At 45.0% G+C, this 23726-nt stretch overlaps 1 protein-coding gene across 1 annotated transcript in view; it reads left to right on the forward strand.

The window, feature by feature from the left end:
* The window catches only part of SCML4 (Scm polycomb group protein like 4), a 66649-nt gene that overhangs the window by 27324 nt on the left and 15599 nt on the right, over positions 1 to 23726 (forward strand). Inside the window, exons 4-6 of the mRNA XM_085056216.1 lie at positions 3296 to 3425; positions 5984 to 6184; positions 9343 to 9537. Coding sequence (XP_084912342.1) covers positions 3296 to 3425; positions 5984 to 6184; positions 9343 to 9537 — 526 coding nt within the window. The remainder of the gene's footprint in view (positions 1 to 3295; positions 3426 to 5983; positions 6185 to 9342; positions 9538 to 23726) is intronic.

The following is a 23726-nucleotide window of genomic DNA, read 5'->3' on the forward strand; positions in this document are numbered from 1 at the left end:
CAAGTTGCCTGGCAAATGTTCTTCACCCTCTTTCATTTTTTTTTGGTGTGGGATGACAGAACTACCAGTTAGATGAATCCTGACTGCTCTGAAGAGGTGTGCAGACTGTAACAAAAACTCCAGGATGAAGCAAAGTCTTCCCCATCCACAGCCACTGCATACTCAAACAAACTTGTAGCCAGCATCGATGGCACAAAAGCCCTCTTTCTCTGCATCTAATGCACGGTGACTTTGGTAAAGTAGGCACACTTATTTCCTACCCTAAATCCCTGACCAGCTTTCTCTGATCTCTTTTCCATGGTAAGAGTGGGGGGTTGGTTGTAGATCTTATTTTAAAGCAACCACTTCTTTTACGTTGCATGCTGTGCATATTAAAACTTATGACATTTGATAGTCAAAAGCTGATTCAAATGCCTTACCACAAGGATTTCCCAAAGTGCTCTGACAGATTTCCTCTGTCTCCTTTGCTCTTTCTCTTTCTCTCTTCTTTGCTGCTTTTTTTGACTCTCATGCATATGTGCTTTCTACTGGCAAGCTCTCAGTCAGTCAGCTGGTTGGTTGGGTTGGCTTTTTGAGAGGGAAGACTCAGTCCAAGAAAAGACATCTTTAAATTCAATACTTTGAGATTTACACTTCATGATATTCAGGGACTACTCAGGGTTTCAATGGCCAGGAGGTAGAAAAGCTGTGTTTTCTTAGTGCACTGTCTCTTGCACTAATCAGGCATTGTTTTATTTTGATCTAACAAAGGCCAGATCTCTACCACCCCTAATTAAATGACATTTATCTGTACCAAGAGGCTGTAGAGCACATTTTGTTGCAATTAATTTTGCAGTAAATTGTTCACTAAAACATGAAACTGCCAAGACGGCACTTCCACACTACAGAGTTTACACAAGCCTTGCCCTCTGTTTATTTGCTCTTGAACGTAAACCTGTCTGGGCTTCCAGGATCTAGGAGGAGAAAGAGGTCTGATGGTGCTGGTGGGGCAGTGCACAGTGTTGGTGGGGCAGCACACACTCATGGAGCTTGGGGGCTGAAGAGGGCACTTGTGTGCCTCTGTTTGGGACCAGAGGAGTGTGAGTCAGTAAGGATATTAAGGACCCAACATGCAAGTGAAGCAGAATTCATCAGGTGTACTGTCTCAAAAATAGTATGCAGATAGAGAAATATATGTGTGAGAGCATATATAAGTTGCTAGAACCTGTCCAGGGAAGGACAACAAATCTGTGAAGGGTCTGAAGTATCGGTCTTATGAGCAGCAGCTGGGACCTTCACTCTTTAGCCTGGAGAAAAGGAGGCTCAGGGGTGACCTTATCACTCTCTACAGACACCTGAAAGGAGATTGTAGCCAGGTGGGGTTGGTCTCTTCTCCCAGGCAACCAGCAACTGGGAAAAAGGAAATGGCCTCAAGTTGTGCTAGGGGAGGTGTAGATTGGATTGGTTTAGATTAGTTTGGAAAAAATTCTTCACTAAAAGGGTGGTCAAGCATTGGAACAAGGGAAGAGGTGTGATCGCTGTCCCTGGAAGTGTTCAAAAAACATGTAGGTGTTTAGGGGCATAGTTTAGTAGTGGTCTTGGCAATGATAGGGAATGATTGGACTCGATGATCTTAGAGGTCTTTTCCAACCTGAATGATTTTCTGATTCTATTGCAGTTACAACTTCCTTGTGTGGGGAAGAGGAGGGGCAGGCACTGATCTCTTCTCTCTGGAAAGAGCCAAGGGAATGGCCTGAAGTTTTTTTGGGGGAGGTTTATGTTGGATATTAGAAAAAGTTTCTTCACCCAGAGGGTGGTTGGGCACTGGAACAGCTCCCCAGGGAAGTGGTCACAGCATCAAGCCTGACAGAGTTCAAGAAGTGTTTGGACAATGCTCTTGGGCACATGGTGTGACTCTTGCGGATGGTTCTGTGCAGGACCTTGATGAGCATTGTGGGTCCCTTCCAGCTCAGCATAGTCAGTGATTCTTTGAAAACAAACTGACAGCACTTTGCTGCTGGTCATTCTTGATCTCAATCTGCAGCCAAGACAGCTCTACAAAAATAGGACAACACAGGCAAGTGAGAAATGGCACTAGCCAAGGGCCAGCTCAGGGTCCCTCATAATCTACAACTGCCATACAGCAGGATGTCAAATCCACAGCTTGTCTCAGAAGCATTTATTGAACATTTTCACCCTCTTTCAGACTGAAAACAAAGGGATTTAGCCTTCCCCAGAGGAGGTGGTGGTAAAAACTCACCTAGATGTCCCTAAGTCCTACATACTTTGTTTTCCTTTCTCCCAGCTTTCTGGTTTTACCATTATACTGAAACAGTGACCATAATTTTAAATGTTTGTAATTCATAATCATGGACATCATGAATCTTCACCCAAAACGACTTCTACTCTCCACCACGGATTGCTCAAGATTTGGTTTGTAGGCAGTGGTCTGACTTAATTTCTACTTGAAATATACTTTGTACATTGTTCACTGAAAAGCAACAAAAGGAAAAAATACCTGCCAGAAGAACACTTTGGTGTAGTACATGTAAATATATAAACCAGCAAGCTGCGTATTTGGCTCACTGCTTTCCCCCTATTTCCTTTCTTAGCAAAAGGAAAAACAAGAGTGGTACCTTCAGGTCACATCAATCACATCAGTCCTTTTTAAATATGAGGATCTGATCATCACTTGACTGGTGAGATGTTGCCAGCATAAAGACATAATGATATTGCACCATAAATTCCCATCACGTTTCCCCTCTCCAAGATGGGCTGCAGGTCACAAAGATCACTGGGTGCAACAGTGCAGCAGTTTGTATTTACTAGCTGGTAATAACACACTCTGGACCATGGTGTGAGCTTATTTACATGGGTGTCAGCCCAGAGCAGTCTCTTGGTGCCACTGGATTTACACAAAATTTACACCCCTGCAACCAAGAGCAGAATTTAGCCCTAAATTATGATGCAGTTAAAGACCCCATGTTTCTGAGTTGTGGAGCATTGTTTACACCCACACGAAATGGGTCGTAAAATGCCATTGCACTGATTTGTTGGAGTGTTAGACTCAATTTGCTCAGGTGTAAATAACTACCCAGTGGGTGGCATAATATTTGCATCGTGTAGCTTAAGGCGTTGCTGTCTGCTGCAAATCAGTCAGGCTTCAGGCTCCAGCATCCTCCTGGGAGAAGGATGGATCTTCTGGCCTGGAGAAAGTGATGCAATAGCAGATTGCTAATGAGAGGGAGTTCATGGGGCGTGACATACATAGAATAAAATTGGAATATCTTGTGTATACTTTCGTTATTTTTTGCAGCTGAAATCTCGTGTCCTGATGACTCCTTTAGCAATCTCTCCGCCGAGAAGCACTCCAGAGCCGGATATCAGTTCAATCCCCCAGGATGCAGCTACGATACCCAACTCAGACACCCCACAGGCTCTCACAGGTACTCAGCCTCAAGTGCTCCTTGACCAAGGGGTGAGCAGGAGCCATGGGCTGACAGCCAGATGTCACAGCCAGATGCTGTGCTTTCCAGAACAGGAGGGGCTCATGAAAATGGGGTGTTTGCAGATTAGTCTGGTGACCAGTGACAAGGAGCAGAGATGCCCTGCAAGACTATATTTTGACTGCCATGTGTTGAGTTTAGTGGAGATGTCAGCTCCATTCCTCTTGAAATGTGAGCATCAAAAACCCATGAATGCTCCATTTTATACCTAACATTCACCCCATCTAATACGTTGCAATGACCAGACTAAATCCCTGTGTGAATATGAAGCATCTGTTACAGCTGTGGGGAGAAGAATGGAGGAGCCATGGTCTGACTGTAGGCAGGGCTACCAGGATAAAACCCCCAATGCCTTATCACAGCAGCAGGCGTGGTCATTTCCAAATGTAGTCAAAAAACACAGCCCTACTCTTTCTTTTTGCTTATATTACCAGAAGTAACATAGGTCAAGGCTTTTAAGCTGATGTGAATGAGAAGAAAATCAACAAGACAGCTGATTTACCCTGACATTTCAGCAGAGAAGTGGATTAGATAACATTAGAATCTAAACACAACACATAAATCCCATTATTTCTTAGCTGGGATGCACAGAGGAGAAGTTTTCCATCTGCTCTGGTGGCAGAATGATACTAAACGTAGCAACAATGACACTAATACATTTTATTCTCGTTTATCCCTTCACATGCAAAGTCTGCAAAGCACTTGGCAGACACCAGCTGAGTGGATAGAACTGCCCTGAGAGGTGTGCCCAGGGCTGCTTTTGGAGCAGGAGAGGGAGGCACAGACCACCAGCCCAGCCAGATTGCCAAGGTGGCTGCAAAGGCAGAGGCTCTGTGGGTCATTTCAGCCTCAGTGGATGCAGTGCCCCACACCTCTATCTGCCCATCTTCATGCCATTGGCACCTTTCTCCCAGCATCTTCCCAACAGTGTGTGCAGGTTCCCACCAGAGCAGGGTTTGCAGGAGATGAAGGGGAGCTCAAGCCAGCTTTTACCTCCCTCTCTGCTTCAAAAAGATTGTAGGGACCCTGGCTCCCCGGTGGGGAACTCAGCACACTGCCTGCAGGCTGCAGAGGAGCCCCCACAGAGGAGCCCCCACAAAAGCAGTGGATTGTCACGCACAAGCCACATTCTGCAGATTTGTCAAGGTGTGGCACTCTGGGAAAGCTGCACTCTGCACTCTGTCCCCCTGCAATTCCTTCATGCTGCTGCTGTATTTCAGTGCACTATCCCTTTGTTTGTTTGGCACTTGGAAGGTGTAAAGTGGTATAATGATAAGTATGATTGCTATTATCCTCCTGTTTACCCAGGATGTACTGCCTGAGCCCCTTCTGCTGCTCCCTGCGAGATGGGGGAGCAGAGTGCACTGTGACAGTTGCACTAGATTTTCATTATGGTGATACAAACTGTAAATTATTTCCAACTTTACACAGCTGTCATCATGTCCTCCACTCTGCTTGATGGGGTTTTTTTGTCACATATCTGATTTCTGTCAGAAGATAATGTTATATTGTTTGAGAGATGACAGCTCGAGCACACTCAGGCAGCTATTATAATATGTCTCACTTTAGCCTGACTCTAGGCTGTGTCTTAGTCGCCCTTAGTTACTGCAGTGCTATCCCTGCTTTCCCTGAGATGCAGTTAGCCTCAGCCAAGCTTAAAATAAGTTCATGGTAGCGAGGAGAACACTCATTTTTTTTTGGGTATTGCTGGATGGAATGTAGAAAAACTGCCTTTGCAGCTTATGAGAGCATGCAGGGCTTGGCTGTGGAAAGGCTGGGGCACACAGTCTCGCAGACCCCTGTGTGGCAAATCCACGTTGTTGCAATCCCAAAATGTAGCACTGCACACCATGTAGAGTTTCCCTCAAGTTGATGCAGCTTGCAGAGTGCTAGGTTGCACATGGAGGGTTAGGAAGCTCCCAAAGACCAGAGTCTCTGCTGTGGCACTGTGCAGCTCAGTGCAGCATAGCCCTCCAGAAATTACACGTACATTAGGGTCAGTAGAAGCAAGGATCCAAAGTCTTTCCCAAACTCATCTCAGAGCAGTGTTTCTCACAGTGGCTCTCAATGAACCAGTCTGAAAATGCATGGAGGAAAGAAAATAAACAATCTGAAAACATACCTCAGGCTGGCATTCCCTCCTTGCTATGAAATCACCTCTGGTAGTTACTGTCCTGCACTCCCAGGGCATCTTTTCTGGTCACAAGTTGCATGGACATGATAGACTCAAGAGAGCAGATCCCAGGCACACACAGGAGCTTTTTTAGATGCATATAGGTTATCCTAGTCTGTGACACTGAGACAGGCCTAAGCTCAGCCTGCTTTGCTTTGGCAATGGGTCATCAGCAGGAGGAAGTCTGGCTCGGCCATAGTTAACAACAACAATTCACCAGTGAAGGAAGAACTTGGGAAATAAATAGAAATGTAGAATGCTAGCATTTCCTAGGATGCTCTCAGGACTGTTTTGTAATAACCTGGTTGGGATTTTGTGTCCACAGTCTGCATTTATGTCAACAAACAAGCGAACCTGGGGCCGTACCTTGACAGAAAAAAGGTGCAGCAGCTGCCGGAGCACTTCGGCCCGGAGCGACCATCGACGGCCCTGCAGCAGGCAGTGCAAGCCTGCATCGACTGTGCACTCCAGCAAAAGGTGGTCTTCTCCCTCATCAGGCAGGGCTACGGAGGCGAGATGGTGTCAGGTAAAGCATCTTTGTAAGGGGTTTGTGGCCAATTGGGAAGTGCTTGAAGTCTTAACTTGTTCCCCAATCTTGACTGCCCTGGATGTCCTGTTCCCATCAGTGGGATGGCAACCAACTTTGAGTGTCACTTATGCCTTTGTATTTTGAGCTGCTGCAGGAATCGCCTTGGTGTCAGATGAAAGAAGGGGTAAGGGGTACTGCAGTGGTGATTCAGGGGAGGAACATGCACTCCAGAGTCTGCCTCTTACCTCTCATTGGAGCAGCGCTGAGACCAGGGCTGGGAGCTGAGGTTTCCATGCAGACATTCAAGAATAAAAGCATTGCCAGCCCACTTCACGACACACATTGCCACCTCAAGCCTCATGTGATGAGTGTGGCAAAACTCTGGAACAGGTTGCCCAGAGAGGTAGTGGATGCCCCATTCTTGAAAATGTTCAAGGCCAGGTTGGATGGGCCTCAGAGCAATGTGATCTAGCCAAAGATGTCCCTGGTCATTGCAGGAGGGTTAGACTAAGTGACCTTCAAAGGTCCCTTCCAGCCAAAACCATTGTCTGTGATCCTATGGTTCTCAAAAGCACAAATTTAATGGAGTTTAGCTCTTGGTGTGTCACCTGCCTGCAGTTCATGAGCCAAACCTGCTCTCTGCTGCAGGAATTGCAAAAGTCCCAAGACAATTCTCCATGCAGCAGGATTACACAAATATATCAGAGAGAATCCAAGATCAAGGGGAACTTCCCAGGAGCTTCTCATCTTCCCTCAGGGACACTTCTTGCTGTGTCCTGATGAGCCTCCCATGTCCCACAATGAATCCCCTGGCCTGGTTTTCAGCATGAACATGAACTTTTCTTCTATTGCAGCCACAGTTTTGTGTCACAGCATTGTTTTGGCTTATGGGAATGCAGTGGGAATAAAACAATGATGAGAATATGGGAACAGCATTCTCCAATGAGCTGCTGCAGATGAGTCAAGCACAAACACAAAGCCAAGGATTGCAAGTCCAATCAGTTTTGCAGGGACTGCAGATGCTCAGTTGTGCCACTGGGACCTTCTTGTGTGGGAGCCCAAGCTCTGGCCCTCTGTGCAGCATATAAATTGTGCTTCTTCCCTCTCCTCGAGTTCTCTGTAATCACAGGTGTGCCTTCCCTAAGGGCCATCAGAAATGCTCTGAGAATGATCCAGACTTGTTCACAGAAACACAAGACTGAAGCAATTCAGTGCAAAGCTTCATTTTTCCTAGTTCTGCTGCGTATATGATTTTCATTGCAATCAGGAGAGTAATATTGTGCACTAAGCCTGCCAAACTCCTTGGTCTCAGTTCCTCTGAGCTGGCTCAGCTTCAGCTTCACCTGAACTAAAAGCACCTGGTCAATATTTCTCCCAATTTCATGCTTTTTCTAGTCATCAAAGAGGGGTGAATGGCCTGCTAGTCATGGCATGGCTCTGCAATTGCACCTCACTCCTAGCAGTGCAGATAAGTTTTGTCAGGGGCTTTCCAATCTTCCCATGGCTTGGCTCACAGATGCTCAACCAGCTGTGCATGATGATCCCTCACAGCACCTCAGGCCAACAGGAAATCTCTGAAGTTATCCTCAGAATTATAAGTCTAATGTTGCAATTTTTACTTGCTAGTAATTATGGGAGACTGTAGGATTGGGAAAAAACCTTCCAGGTGGAGGAGTTCAGGCAGCCATATCATGTAGTCCTCCCTGCAAACCTCTTGAAACTGAATGTGTCCTACTACAACTGATCCTGGTGGGTCTGTTTTGACCACTCCACCTCTCCCATGGCTGCGACTTTATGTCCTTTTTGATTCCTGGCTAAATATGTCCCCTGACAGGTTTACCCATGAATTTTAATTGCTCTGTTCTTGCCCTTAGATGTATTTCTAAGAGAGCCACCCTAATTCTGCTAGGCTGAAGCACACAGCTCCTTTCAGGTGAGGAAGGTCACTGGACCAGTGAAAGGAATGCAAGTGTGTTGCCACATTCCCACACAGCAGGATGGTGATGGCTGCAGTGCCACAGGGGAAATTTCTGTTCCCCAAACATCGATGTGGTCTGCCTCTGCACTTCTTCAGGTGTGAATTCACCCTTCTTCAGCCGGGATGACCAGAATGATGGCCATCAATTCATCTCAGGTTTCTCCAGAACTTTGTATAGCGGCTTTAACACTCCATTTTCTCTCCTGGAAATGTTTTTTTTCCCACACTTTCTGGAAATATATCTGAGTTTTTCATGACTGTGTCACCTTGCTGTTTTATGGGTATCTGATGAGCTTGTATCGTCATTTCTTCTCCCATCAGGTTGTATTGAGTCTCCTCAAAGAGTTATGGATTTCTGCTTACTTTGTAGATTTTTTCACTCATTTTTAGTATCACAGAAGTCAAAGTTGGTCAATCCTTTCTGTGCAATCTCCCAGTCCTCTTGTCCACTGATAATGTCTGCCGTCCACAGCATCCACAAAATCTTTTTGTGCCAGCACACACTGCTGCTGGTTTCTCTCTGGAACTTGGGGTCTCCTGCCAGCAGACCCTGTAGTCATTTCTTGATCCACCTTTCATATGCAGTAATTGCCAGTTTAATGAAAGATTTCTCCTACTTTACTGAATTCAGGATAGACCACAACTGCCAACCTTCCCTTAGCCATAAATGCAATTAACTCAGTAAATAAAGATCAACGATAAAGCTGCTACTTCTCTCTTCACTACAACCCCAGTAACTTTCATTCATTCACAACCATGTCTTTAATTCTTATCTCCCCATTATCTTTTAAAACCTTGGGTACTGCTGAAGTCAGCCTAATAGCCCATCACTATTAGTGGTCAGTGCAGATCTCTTTCTTTCCCCTTCCTTAGACCAGGCTCATAATTGGCTCCTTTTAATCACACAATACAGTTTTCAGACGGATGCATATATTAGAAAACCTTGCACTGCTGGCCATGCCAGTCAGCATCTTTCAGTTCCCCTGGGGGAAGATGATTTGGGCCACACAAACTCAGCTCCTTAAGCTCCTCCAGTTTGTTGTGTGCATCAGGTAGGGTAATTTTGCAAAATATTTTGAGACATACAAATACTTTAGTAAAATTATTTCCCCATCTCTCATTCTTCCTCCTGCCAGGCAACCATGGGTATTAAGTTGCTCCTGTTTTTGCTTTCCAGTTTCAGCTTCTTTTGAGGGGAAGCAGCACCTCCAGAGCCTGCTGGTAGTGAACAGCATTGGGTATGTCCTGCGCTTCCTGAAGAAGCTCTGTCGCAGCCTCCTGTGTGACAATCTCTTCAGCGACCAGCCTTTCCAGCAGCACAGCGCCGTGACGGAAAGCCCGGAGGGGTATGAAAACAGACGGATGGAGGCAGGTAGGCTGCTTGATCACCTTGGGCTCAAGATTTAAAAGAGCTGACAAAGTGACTGTTTTTTTGGTGCTGTGCTGTGTGTGATAGTGAACTCCAGGCCCCTGTGGGACCTTTCCAGAGGGAGGCAGCAAGCTTCCTTGTGGTATTTTCCCAGTGGCTATAGAGGACATGTTTGGGTGAGAACCACTGTGTTGAGGTGCCCCAGCAGAGGAATTTTGGGCCAGCATGTTATGTTTGCATAAACCTAAGATATATATTATTAGCTGTAGCACAGTCAGCCTGGATTCCAATCTGCCACCTCCATCCATGAGTATAAACCTAAATGAGTTGTGACTGCTAAGTGGTTTGCTTTGCTACTTGCAGAAATATTTCTCCTAGCTTGAAACCCTCTGGGACCAGCAAGGTCCCAGCCTTGGTGCTTGGCTGTGTGGGGCAAAGCCTGGAGGGGCTGTGGCATGGGGTAGATGCATCCAGGGATGGTGGTGGTCCTGCAGGGCACCTGCCCTGAGCACCACTGGGCTCCCAGATGGATGGCACTCCTGAGCTTCCTTCTTGCTCGCATTCTGGGCCCCACACAGCCCCCATGGAGCTGGAACATGCCTGCAGCCCCATCTGCAATCAGTGGCTGGAAAGCTGCCCTGGGGCCTTACTAGGGCATTGCAAAAGCTAGTTTAGAAAAAAAGAAAGATGTAAATTATGGGCATGAGCCTTCATTTCACCGGCAGGCTTCCTCCTGACTTAAATTATTTTTCCTTTTCTTTTATTAACAACACTGTGGGTGTTTGGGGAGCACACTGTCTCTCATGCATTTAGTTTAATGGCAGATACGTGCTGATAGGTAAGAGAAAGGTGTTTTAGTGTCCACAATTATGATTTTTGAATCACTTGTTCACCAAGAATACCCTAAGCGTGCGTTTTGCACACCAAAGCCGGGAGAGGGCTGTGCACACGGTGCAGAAATCATCTTTTTGTACAAAGAAATCCAGCTGCCACTCTTACACATGGGGGAGGAAAGGCAGGAGCCCAGACTGAAAAGCAGTGTTTTTCTTTCCTCTCCACTAGGACATTTGCAGGAAGCTGAATGTTTCCGAGAGGTCAAGGGATTTCTGTAGCACTGAGCGAGTGCAGCCCAGGAGGCCTGGCATTTGCGCTTGCATTTGCATTTTAATTTGCATGTACATTTGCATTTACTTTTGCACGGCAAGGCTGTATACGATAGAAGGCAACTCCACAACCGGAGTTTTTACTGTTGCTGTTACACTCTGAGCATCTCCCTCCCCACAAAATTCCAATGCCCATGTCCCTGACACCATCCTCACTGGATCTCCCCAGACACTGAGGTTTGGCAAAACATTATTCTTCCTTCAGACAAGACAGGAGATGTGGGTGTAGGCGAGAGGGTGTTTGTGGGTGTGTGCAATTAATAGCTCCCCAGAAGCAGCATGGGCTGGGCAGCCTGGGCTAGTCAGGTTTAGATGAGATACTAGGAAGAAATTCTTTACTGTGAGAATGGTGAGGGACTGAAACAGGCTGCCCAGAGAAACTGTGGATGCTCCATCCCTGGAAGTGTTCAAGGCCAGGTTGGATTGAGGCCCTGAGCCTCTGTTTAGTGCTGCATTGCCTAAATCTCCTTCATCTCCCCAGGAGGCAGCATTTTCTCTGCAACAAGGTCAGCACAGGGGGTTCCTCTGCTACACAGAGCAGAGACAGGGTTTCCCCACAGTACAGTGGAAAGGAGGACTGTAGGAGCTCTGCTTGCACATGGGTCTGTGAGGGCACTTGTTGGGATAAAATTTGCATGGAAGGAGCAGGGCCATCATAAAGCACCACAGGAAGCCATGCAAAGCAGCTGCATTTTTCATTGTGTCTGTTCTCCATCTTGTAATTGAGATGTCCTTTCTTTTAAAATCATGTGCTTTTCAGCCCCTTTGCACCAATGAATGTAATCCATGTATTGACTTTGGTGCAGTTACTCTTGATTTACACCGTCAGAAGTGAGAGGAGCAGCCGGCATCGTGTCCAGTCATATCAATCCACTTACACCCTGTAGCAATCACCTTTTAACCTTGCCCCAAAGCACATGCCCCTAAGCCATAATTCACCTGTGCTCACAGCAAGCTGCCAGATGCTAATGGCTGTGTACAGGCCAGGTGGGATTTGTTGACATATGCATATATCACTTACAAGTATGTTTTACATGCCTGGGAAGTGCACACTCATCAGGCTGTGCCTAGAGCTGGCCTCTGCAATGAGCCTTGTTGGCTGTACATTACCTTCCCTGCACCTGAGCCCCATGCTCTGCCTGCCTTGCCAGTGCCCCTCATGTGTCTCATGTCTCACATGGATCATTTCCCTTGGCTCTGTCTCAGCTGTGAAGGGGCTTTCTGGCTCATGAGAGCAATTTGTGGGGTGCAGTGGTGGGATGACTCCCAGGCCTTCATCTGGGAAATGCCCAGCTTCAGGTCTACATCACAGCAAATCCTGACACGTTACCTGTCCCCACAGCACCTGGGTCCAAAGCACCTCTGGCCCTGCACCCCAGAATCTTCTAGGGGAGGGTAGAGGAGTTTGAGCTATAATGATGGCAAGACCTGGCTGACCTGTGCAGAAAATGCTGTGAAGTGTGCCAAGGGCTACTTGATGGGAAGCCAACAGAGTTCCTGTAAGTTGCCTCCACTCTGCATTCAGATTTCATCATTTGTTTCATGCTCAGCTAATGGAGGCTTGGATGGGAGCATGTGAAAGGGACATTTCTAGGACACCCCTATACTGTTGACATGCACCTATGAGATATTAGACTGTTTTTTAGAGGAAAGTATGCTTGCTAAAAAACTTCTGGCTAACCTGTTGGTGGGCACAGAAATGGAAGTAGTTTCTCTTATGCACAGTGTGAAATTTGATAAACATCTACTTTCCCTTTCTGTCAATCCTTCCCTTGTTCTTTCTGTCCCAAATCTTGGGGTTGGGCTGTTTTGTGCTGTTAGACAATTGATGTCTCCACAAAGAGCATGGCTGCATGTGGCTGCAGCAAAACTTCCTTTATGCAAGAACTTCTGTGGCCACCCTATATCGTTCTCATCACAGGGGGAAGATGCAAAGGTCTGTGAATAAGGTTCCCAGCCTTGCGATTCTCCCCAAGGCCAAATCAAATTTGGATACATAGATACCATTTGGAGTTCCCTACTACTGTCCACAGGAGAACAGCATCTCTTCTCATGGCACTGGCTGGAAGTAGGGATCTACACAGAGCAGAAGCACAGCAGGATGTTAGTGCCTCTGTCTGTAGGTCAGTGAGCTGTTACTATCCACAAGCCCTTGAAAAGCTGCTATGAGAAGCACAACAGCAATGCACAATAGGAGCATGACTAAGTAGGCAAGACACTGGTCTGGGAGCTGGATTTTTATAAGAGACTTTCCCATTGACTGTGTGGGCAAGCCACCCTTCCCTCCTGTGCCTGTATTTGAATTTTTGTTGAAGGAGGTCAATGATTCTTGCCAACATGTGCAAAGCCCTTCTAAATCAGATAGGAAAAAAAGAATAATATGATAGGAAACCACATATTATTACAATCAATATTTTTTGTTCCAAGCACCAAATAAACAACAGCTCAGAAGTTTCAAGCCCTGGGAAGGAAAGAAAAATGTTGTCTTTCCCCTCTCTAGTATTGTGGCTTGTTTAATCTTGTCTTGTTGCATGCTATGAGGAACAGTGCTCCTGGCTTCTCAGCACACTTGGAATAAATGGCTTTTATGGCTATCAATAGCTTCAGTGCTCCTCAGCATTTAATTACCTGCAAAGGCCATTTATTGCCTCATATATTCCTCTACCAAGATCATTATCCTTTAAACAATAAATAAAACATTAAGGTCACTCTTAAAAAGGGAGCAGAGCCATCCAGCCACAACAAAGTATAATATAAAAAGTTTATGTGGTCTTTGTGGCTTTCAGATTGATGACAGAGCCTGCAGTACAGTCAAGAAAGGGTGGGATGGCTGCATTCCTTTCCTTCCTTCCTTCCTTCCTTCCTTCCTTCCTTCCTTGCTTCCTTCCTTCCTTCCTTGCTTCCTTCCTTCCTTCCTTCCTTCCTTCCTTCCTTCCTTCCTTCCTTCCTTCCTTCCTTCCATCCATCCATCCATCCATCCATCCATCCATCCATCCCTGAGTGCATCCATCAGCAGGCTGGGTGCTTCTCCCTCCCCACCTGACACAGCTGGCCACAGGGCAAGGCAGCCCACCGAGAACCCTCATGCTGAGGTCCTGCTTGCATCTGGAGCACCATCCTGAGGATTGGCTTCCTGAAACGAGGTGTCCAGGGTGGTAACTTTGTGGCAGAGGCGAAGGCAAGGCAAAAACCTGGGGAGGGACAGGAACAGCTTAGGATGGTCCAAGGGGTAGGAAGTAAAGGCAGAGGGTGAAAGAAAAGAGAGAGTCAGTCAGTGCTCCTGTGGAGTGGTTTCATGAGGGTGGAAACAGAGGCTTTAGCATTCCTACCCTTTAAATTTAGATCAGAAGGAACTACTAAAATGTACACTAAGGAGCTAATACTGGCAGGAAGAAAAATAAGAGATGGATGGGAGAGAGAAAATTCAGCTGTGATGTAATTTGCTTGGACTCTATAGAATTGGCAGAATTGGATAAATTGAACTTTCTGACCTTTAAGTTGTGAGATTACTGTTTGCTAACTCACAAATGGAGAAAGACTCCCTTTCTGTTCCTTTAAGTTTATGAAATTGTATCTCCCTGTGGATGCTAAGCAATGAAGCTGTAAGCAGACACCCCTCCAGCAGCCAGCCCAAGGGAAATCCTCCTTCCCACATTCTGCTGGGCTGTTTTACCTTCACTGACTTGAGGGGGTGCAAGGAAGTTAATCCCTTTTGCAAAGTTACCTCTGTGAGGGTAAGCACCCTGCTCTCAGCAGTGAATAAGGAAAAGCCCAAAGGCCTTTTCGTCCTTCAGCCCAAGATGTGCTCAGTGCCATGGCACAGACACCAACAGTGCTGGATATTGCCTGGGCTGTGGCCATGGAGGTTAGAAAAGAGAGTCAGGCTATGAGATAGAATTTAAGGAGGCTTTATTTCTCCATATCAAAGGGTATATATAGGGAAAGTGGACGAAATGATGGGTATAAATGCATGAAGCATGATGGATGAGATCATATCCACTACAGAAAAGAATACCCCTGGGCCTATGCATTTAATTCAAGCTTTACAAGCAGAGTCATGTGGAGGAAGCATGGCCACTTTTAGAGCCTCAGTCAGGTAAATCATGTGATTGTCACTCTGTTTTAGCTCCAGGTTTAGCATTAACTTTGTTTCAGCTGGTTATGACTTTTCCCTAGGGCTATGTGATTCCTTTAGGACCTATGTGAAGTTAATAGTCCAGGCTTTTATTTTAAATAGCTTAAATTAAACTTGAAACAGGAATTTCCATTCCTGAACTTTTAAAATATTGATCCAAATGCCTGTGATCCAATATACTAGAATTTCAGGCAGTCAGATGAGCAGGCCACAAGCCAGAACTGGTGATGAAAAATCTGGTGATGTTTGCAGCACTATGCAAGTGCTGCAAACATAAGCCAACATGACTCACCTGGCTTTTCAAAGATGCAATTGGGAAAAAAGATGGTCCTCGGGATCCAGGACTTATTAAGTAAAAGATAAAACAAGAAAGGGTTTTGGAAGAGAGTGGAACTTTTGCTTGTGAATCTAGATGAGAGGGCTCTTGCTTCTGGGACTGCCTGGTAGGTGGTGACTTTGGCAGCACCCGAGCTTGCACCTCCATGGCAGGAAGCAGAGACAGCTGAGAGTGGGGAAAGGGAGTCTGGTATTTAGGCTGTTTCAATTCCACACGTCTCAAACAAGATTCAGAATTTTTTTCACAGGAAATCACTGATTTTTGCTTGGATGTTTTTCAGTTCTTCGGCTCAGTTTTTCACCTTCCCCATGCTGCTCTCTTTTTTAGTTTTTTATCGTCATGCCTCCCTTATCTGTCTTTATCTACCTTCTGCTTCTCTCTATCATTTTACAGCTCACTACAAAACAAATGGAAACCCACAGACAATGGCATTTCCATTTCCATGGAAATAAAACATCTACTGTTTTTCTTTAAAAGTCTTGGCCACTGTTTAATCAACAGTGCTCCCCAGTTCCTTAGGATTTATTTGTTTGCAGTAATTATATGGAGCACATCAAAATGCCTTTCGGAAAGTAGTAACACACAGCATCTGCCTGGAGAACATTAATCTGTTGGCAAAATGAGCACAAAGCAGGGAATTAAAGCAATTAAGAGAGCACCAGAAGCAAATTGTTGGTGGTGACGTGCAGTTTGGTGGTCATGCTGAGATGGTGCTGCCCAAGGGCAGCAGTGAGCAAGGTAAGGGTGAAAGGCAAGGAGTTGCACCACCAGCAGCTGGGCAAGAGAAATACATCTCTGACTGAAAATTAGCTGCAAATGGTGGCTTGGGGAATCAGAGCCTTTGTGGTGCATTTATTCATGGAAGAGATACGGTTACAGAAGTGACTTAAACAAAAAGGTGGCAGTGGCTTGATGATCTTCATCAGAGAAGCTGCATTTAAGGAAAACACAGCAAGGCTGGGGATGAATCCTAGGATGAGGTTCCAGGGTAAGCCCAGCTCCCCAGCAGCATGGCACAGTGCAGCACAGCGATGTGGAGGGAAGCTGGCCCTGTGGGAGCATGGAAAGAGGAGGGGATAAAAAGGCTTGACAAAGGGGAATTGGTGAGTTCCTAGCTGCTGGGATTGAGGTCAACCAGGGATGTCAGAAGCAGCAGCAGAGAAGACAGGAAAATAAAGGTTTTGTGAAGGGAAGCTAAGACTTCAGGGTCCATATATGTTCTGCTTATATGACAGAAGAAATATCAGAAAGTTCAGCTGAGCAGCAGCAATGGGCAGGGAGAAATGAAGCAAAGACTTTATAAAAGATCTTATACCTGCATACAAACACATGCACAGGCTCATGCTTCCTATGTACTATTCTACCTTATTTCCAGATAAGATTATTATATTTATTAATGAGCAAACACACTTTATTTTGTAGTTACTGCATTTTGCTGTAGACATCTCACTTCTTGTGTCTCAAATTATTTGTTTTTCAAACAATAAAAAAATTACTGTTAAATATTTTAAGCCAGTACTAAGCAATGTGATTCAGAGACATTCATCACAGTGGTAGAAAAGCAGAAATGCACTAAGCACTTAATCTGCAGAGAATCCCAGTACATAATACCTTGAAATTTTCAAATAACACAGTAATTTTCATCTAGTCTATTCTATATACAGCTTTTTCTGACTTCTATCAATGCTGATTTATAGGGATATGGAGTGCATTGTAAACTACCTTGATAGAAAAGTCCCTCTATCTACTGCCAGAAGCTGGAAACTGAAAAGATCGATCACAGCCTCTGCCATCTCCCTCTGCCATTGCAGAACCATTGCTGTGTTAAGACACAAAACTATACAACCCTGATAAATCTTCTTCTCATGATGTACACTTTGGTACAACATAAAGGCAAGGGAGAAGGGAAGAGAAAGGAGGAGCAGGTCTGAAGTCAGGTGGAAGAGACCAAAGGAAGACTTTTTCTGCAGCCTGGATCCCTGTGCCATTGAAATCCCTTTGCTTTCACTTGTGGGTGTGCCTAAACAATTTGCCTGTGCCGTAACACAGGACTGAAACCTCTCCATTGTAACACATTTACTCACTCCTCCCCAAGCACTTTAAAAATGGAAAAAAATTCCTCAATGGGTTGTTTATTCACATGAGCACCTTTTATTATTAAATCTAATATATTTGTCAGCAGCTAGCTTTTGAATTTAGTCTACCTTTTTATTCAGTTTGGACAATAAAACCATGTTGATCTGTTCCCAACTGGTTTCATTCCCTGCTTCTACTGCACTAAACACAATGTGGCTGTTGTCTGGGCTGCAACACTCAAGGGAAATTGTTTAAATAATGAAAAAAAATTGCTTATGCTGAAGACCTTGTAATCAGGACAACATTGGATTTTGGAAAATTCTCTAAAAAATTTAGATTCTTGATGTTAACTGACTAGCAGCTTCTCCTTGGGGGACTCAGTATTTCAGTTAATGCAAAATATTTTTTAGCAGCTAGGACACAGCTAGCTGATACATGGTGCAGTCAAGCTTCAGACTAAACCCTGGAGAATTCATGGCAGGTTTTATCTCCACAGTGTGACCACGGTTTCAGTGTTCATAATATCTGCATTCACAAGTGAATGAGGCATATTTACATTTTCCTGTTCTGACTGACTACCAACCCCGCCTTTTTTCCCCTGTGGATGCAACTGTGTGTTCCTATAACCCATGCAAAAGTTCTCCCGTAGACTGAAAACCACAGGCGTGACAGCCCTGACCTGCTGCTGGCGGATGCCCTGGGCTGCCTGCTCACTCACTGCCTCTCTGCAGCAGCCTCAGGGATGCTGTGACTCCCTGGGGATGTGTCACCGTGCCACTCTGCCTTGGCAAGCAGCGAGCAGCTCGGCTCTGCTGCCACAAACCAGATGTCATTCCCTGTAATATTTTCCTTGTCCAGCCAAACTGTGGCAGCCACGGGTCAGTGTGGAAAAGGTCTGGTCCTTGCCCAGCTGTGTAGGGTGCAGATGCATGCACCAGAGAGTGGTGTTGACACAGTGTAGAAACATCTGCTAAGAGGTGACATCATATTTTTGTTGTGCTGCATGTCTGGATGGGCAGTGGAGCTAAAAGGAATGGGCTGGTGCTGTAATCCCAGAGTAAATCACAGCAGGCAGAGCTGGAAAGTCTTAATCCATCACAGGGAACTCTTATCTTTAGATAGATGCATGCAGGCTCAAACTGCAGGGAAGATAAGGACCGTGGTACATTCCTGACTGGACAGAAATGTGTGAGGCTGTTTGGAAGGCACAGAAAAATTTATTTTAAAATCTTCTAAGGGTTGATGTTTAAAACAGAAGATAGCAGTTCAGAGCCAAGGCAAATCTTTCACAATCATAAATACTGTTCATATATTTCTGCTCTCTCCCTCTCTGGCTTACATTAGGTGGAACTGATGGTTAAATTCACCTGAAGGATTTCCTTTTCAACATTCGCTTTTTGTGTTTCCCCACTTCTATTTTTCCTGTCATGGAGGCTGAGATGCAGGGTTTCTAAACTGCTGCCTGAGACTGTCCCCTCCCCTTTCTCCCTTCCTCCTTTCTCCCACTCCTCCCACCTCTCAGACAGGGCAAATGTCATGCTTGTGCAAGGGACTGGAGCCAGGCTCAGGAACTATAAAATACAGGCAAAGATAAAACCATACAAAAAAGGAGTCTCTCGATAGGATTTTGACACTGTGGCTGGCTCGTCTCAAAATGGGAGATGAAAAAAGGCTGTCACTGGCTGGGAGAAAGGAGAGGTCTGAGGAAGCTATGATATCATGCTGCTTAAAATATGGAGTTCACATCTGGTCAGCCCATTATAGACAATATATGGTAGCACTTTAAAAGGTACAGGGAAGGGTCAGAGGGCAAAGCCCATCACTAAATGATATGAGGAATAGGAGAAGACACAAAAAAGGAATAGTGGGGGCAGAGAAAAGAAAGAAATAAATCTGTATTGACTGTGAGGAATAGAAGTTAATGAGGAATTTAATTAAAGCAAATACAAATGATTGAGCGTTGCAGGTGGTAAAGTAAAAGGTTAAGAAATGACATCAAAGTATTGTCCTAGAAGGAAGGGCAGCTGTCCTGGGAAGCTACTGGTGTGTAAAAGAGGACCTTTTGAGGATCAGTGTCCAGCATGCTCAGAGCCAGGGGTGTGTGTTTCTAGCAGTGCCTCATGCAGCCTTCACCCAGATGCAGCCACTTAATGGCTGTGCAGGATATGGCTGCTAAGTGGGAAAAGGGACTCTGGTCCCAGTTCACTGCTCTACCTTGGACTCTGCTGTCCAAGCAGCAAGCTGGGGATGAACCCAGAAAAAGCCATGGAGGTATCAGGGAAGGGAAAACTGGATCAATGAAAGAGTGAGACAGGTAGAAGGGGAACAGCCTGGGGAGAAAATGGCTATGCAAATCATGTGTGGGAGGAGGGAGAATAGAAAAGAGAGACAGGGAAATAACTGGCAAAATGGGAAAAGGGTGATGTTGTAGGTGCAGGAAAGCGGAGTTAGAGCAAGGTCTCTTCTAGTGCTAACATGACAGAAGAAGAAGTAGGAAGAGGTGATGGGGAAGAACAGAGGGAGAAGCAGGTGGAGCATATGAGGAAAGAGAGCCTGAGAGAGGTAAATGGAGAGAAAGAGGTAACATGAGCAGTGATGTGGGAGCAGCAGCAGGTGAGGAAAGCAGCTCCAGGCATGTTTGGCCTGGGAGGAGAGAAGGCAGAATAGAATGTCTCTGGAGTTTAGAAGGAGCTTTAACCTATAGGAGAGATTCTAACAAACTAAGTTTGGGCTTTTTTTAAGATGTTGAAGAAAAAGTAAGAGATTAGATCTGCTCAGGAAAAGGTCAGCTAGGGATCAGATTTCCCATGTATATACTCCTCTTCATTTCCTGCTTGACTTGAAATAGATTTTCATTGGCTTTCCTAATGTACAACAAGAGTAAATTCTTTGGTTTTTCTGGAGTGTCTCTGTTCCCAGATGCTACCAAAGGCCCAGTGTTTGTGTTTTGCTTTCATACATGCAGTATGCAACCACGTGGAATGCCGCAGCAGCAAATGGATACTGCTGGGAAAAAGAACTTAACATGTTACAGAAGTGAGAGACGAAACAAGTATTTCCCTTCATCCTAATGGAGAACTGAGCTCCAGAGGTGACAGATAACCTGACCAAGGTCACTCCAGAGGTTTGCAGCAGAGCTGGGAGGTTAGCTGCAGATTCTCAGGCTCTTTTAACTCTCGGCTGACCCATCTTCAGGAATTTGGCTAGGAACCTTACAGGCTGCTACTTTAAAGAAGCTCAGCTAAAGAAATGCGCATTTTTAAATTGGGAAAGCAGCTGTGGCTTTTTTCTCTCCTCCTTTGTTGCTTTTTAAGGTGAGCTGGATGTAACAGCCTTGGGCTTTTCAATCCAGCTGCCTGTAGACTGTTCATGGAAAGGAAAACTAAGCCAAAATGGCTTAAGCATCTCAGGGTGGCAAGCAGTTGTAATAGAGACTACTGTGCTCAGAGCAAAAGCTCGAAGCAGCTTTCTCATAAATCCTGCTTTAAAGCATCGTGTACTAGTTTCTCACTAATATGTGGAACTGACTACCTACAAAATAAAATATGAAAGTGTGACAGAATACAGAAGGGCCAAGCTACAGATTTATGAACTGTTGCATTTTCAACCCCAGTAGAGACTTATATTTTATTCTATTGTCTTAGAAAATATGGTTTTTTCCTAATTGGCCAAAGTGGGATTAGAAACTGTGATGGCCATACACTTTACAAAGCCTTCTGGGAGCTTACAAAATGCAGATATTTTCATGCACATCATGAGTGGGACCTCAACCCATGCAGCTTCTCTCTGGTACAAACTAACAAAGAGCTGGAAAAATAGGAACACAAAGAGTTTCCACACATTTTTTTAGCTTTTGGGCAGTAGACTGCTTGAGAAAATCCCTGCTCCCCCTGGTCCAGTGAAGGCATTAATATGACTTTTCAAATTCCCAGAGCACCTTCCATGTTTCATATGGTAATGAATGGAGGTTCTTGCTTGGTCCATAGCAATAGGCATCATTACTCCCATTTTGGAGCCCAAAGCAGAGATGTGGAATAAATTGATCTAGATCAAGAAAAGAGTCTTAAGCAAGTTTAGGAACAGAACTGAGAGAGATTGGCTCCTTGTTATAGTCTTGTACACAATTCATGGGTGTCTTTCCACATGGAGATTTTATCTGCACATGTCTTATTTCACACAGAATGTTGAGACAGTCTGACATCCATCAAAAAATCCCTGGTGTCTGCTCAAAAATTTTGGAGTAATTTACATCCATAGCAATAAAAGCTGTATGCTGTTTATTTAGCAGGGCTCTTTTAATGTGCTGTTTGTTGTTTTGATAGTCTATGTCTTCTTCATATTGTAATCATATTAAAAGAGCATTCTTTTCCTGGAATAAAGAGGTAATGATTCACAAGAGGCATAATTATTCCATGCAGTGCAGGCAGGATGCTGCAGAAAGAGCCATCTTCTTTGTGCATAAGAGGCTTTTATTGCAAGTGTTCTACACAGTAATTAAATTCCTTTGAATGAGGAGGCTTGATTGGATTTTCTTTGGTTTATTGGGAGGAGTTTGAAAAGCAAGGTATTTAGCTCAATCGCTATATAATTTTGGCATCTGTTGGAGGTTAGGGAGAAAGGTTCAGAGTGTCTGATTCCCATTTCTCTTATGTGTTACGTTATCTGAACTCCATTGAATTCAGTTGAATTACACCCTATCTGTATTTGTATGAGAATCAAGCTCAGAAATCCCTGGCAGAAAGCAGCAGGACACCTGAATGCATGCTGCAAGAATCCAAATCATCTAAGGGAAAAAAGTCTTGCTAAAGGAAAGTGACTTGCAGTTGCAAAGGCAAGTTGCAGTTGCAAAGCCCAAGAGCGAGGAAACTTCACATTTGCAGCTTTCCTTCAAATCTGTTTGCCCTATGGTGAGTCCAGCCTTGGCCCAGAATGGGACAAAATTTTAAAAGACAGAAGTAATAAAATAAAATAGTGTAACAGAAATCTGTGCTGTGGTCTGACATACAAGCCAGGATGCTGGCATGGCAGAACTCTTGAGTATTTGAGTTGTCCAACTAAATCATGTTCGTTTAACATCAACTACTGCACACAGCTGCCAAGTTGTGTTGTTGCTTTTTTTTAAGGAAAAGAGTAAAAACGTAAATTAAAAGGAAAACTTTGTTACAGCCTCAACATCTATTAGCAATGGAGTTTGTATTTTATGACATGAATTACAGCATTGATTCTTCCTGTTTCTCAATAAGGCTGCATAATACATCAGGAGGATAGTGTTGCTCAGGCCAGGAAGTTGATGTGTGGCACCATGGAGGAAATTTCACCCTGCTTAGATGTCTCTGGAGGGAAAGTGCACATGATGAGGAAAGTGTCCTTTTCAACAGCTCAGAGAAATGTCATGGTGCAATGGAAGGCACTGCCCTAATCTAGGGACTCCCTGCCTGCCAGGTGGGAAGTGCAGGTTGCCAGCAGCATTCTGTGAAGGTTGAGATCTCAGAGGTTTCCAAGGGCTCTGCTTGTACCCCAGCAATGACACTGGGGCTGGGCTGGTTTTACAGGGAGAACAGCAGTAGGAAAGAGGAGGAGGAAGACCTTTGGCCATCTTTTGTGAAGACAAAAAAATGTAATCAGGAAAGACTTGGATATGAGGAGACTGGAGGAGGAGGACAGTGACACAGGCATGGACGTGTCAGTCCAGACAGAGACAGACCTGAGCCTAAGTCTGAGGGGCAAAAAACATCTGCATACTGCAAAACCTGGGGCTAGACCTGCCTCATGCTTGTTAGACCCTCAAGCAAAGGGGAGTATAAATCTCTAAAATGGATCTTTAAGTGCAAAATTTGTTTTATTGGGAGGAATCTGAAAAGCAAGGTTTTTAGCTCCTACATAGCATGAAAAGTGCCATGGAGAGAAAAGGAACCATAGCCATGGTTTGCAGTTATCTGTGATGCTGGCACATTCATCTGAACCTGAGTCAGGTCCAAGTGACTCACACATAACACATATCTGCCCATGATAAACCTTGGGTGTGCTCATCAGTCATCAAGCCTATATCCTTGTGGGATACCGGGCCTGATGGATGTCTGCAGCTGAGGACACTTCTGATTAATTTCAGTAATTGCAGCCAGAGTGCTTTGCTTTATTAGCTTCACTCCTTCCTGCTGGCTGCCAGGCATTTTGAACCCAACAAACTGTCTGTCCCTCCTGTTGTCCTCCTCTGTCTCCTTCCTTTCAATCCTCTAGTCTCAGTGTATTTGAGGACCACCATGAGGCAAATGGGACCTGCCAGTCTGTGGCCCAGGACTTTATGGAGAATAATATTGTAAGCTGACATGGACAACTCATATCAAGCCATAGTTTCCCTCTTGTGACTCTACTGACTTTGAGTGGTTGTGTTTCCCTTCACTGTTTATTAATTCTCAGCAAGGATCTCTCCTGGGGCCAGCTGTCTGTACACCAGTTTGAAAATGGAGTTACACTTCTTGAC

This window comes from Lichenostomus cassidix, chromosome 3, assembly GCF_008360975.1.
Source record: "Lichenostomus cassidix isolate B80296 chromosome 3, HeHo_3.0, whole genome shotgun sequence".
Lineage (NCBI taxonomy): Eukaryota > Metazoa > Chordata > Aves > Passeriformes > Meliphagidae > Lichenostomus > Lichenostomus cassidix.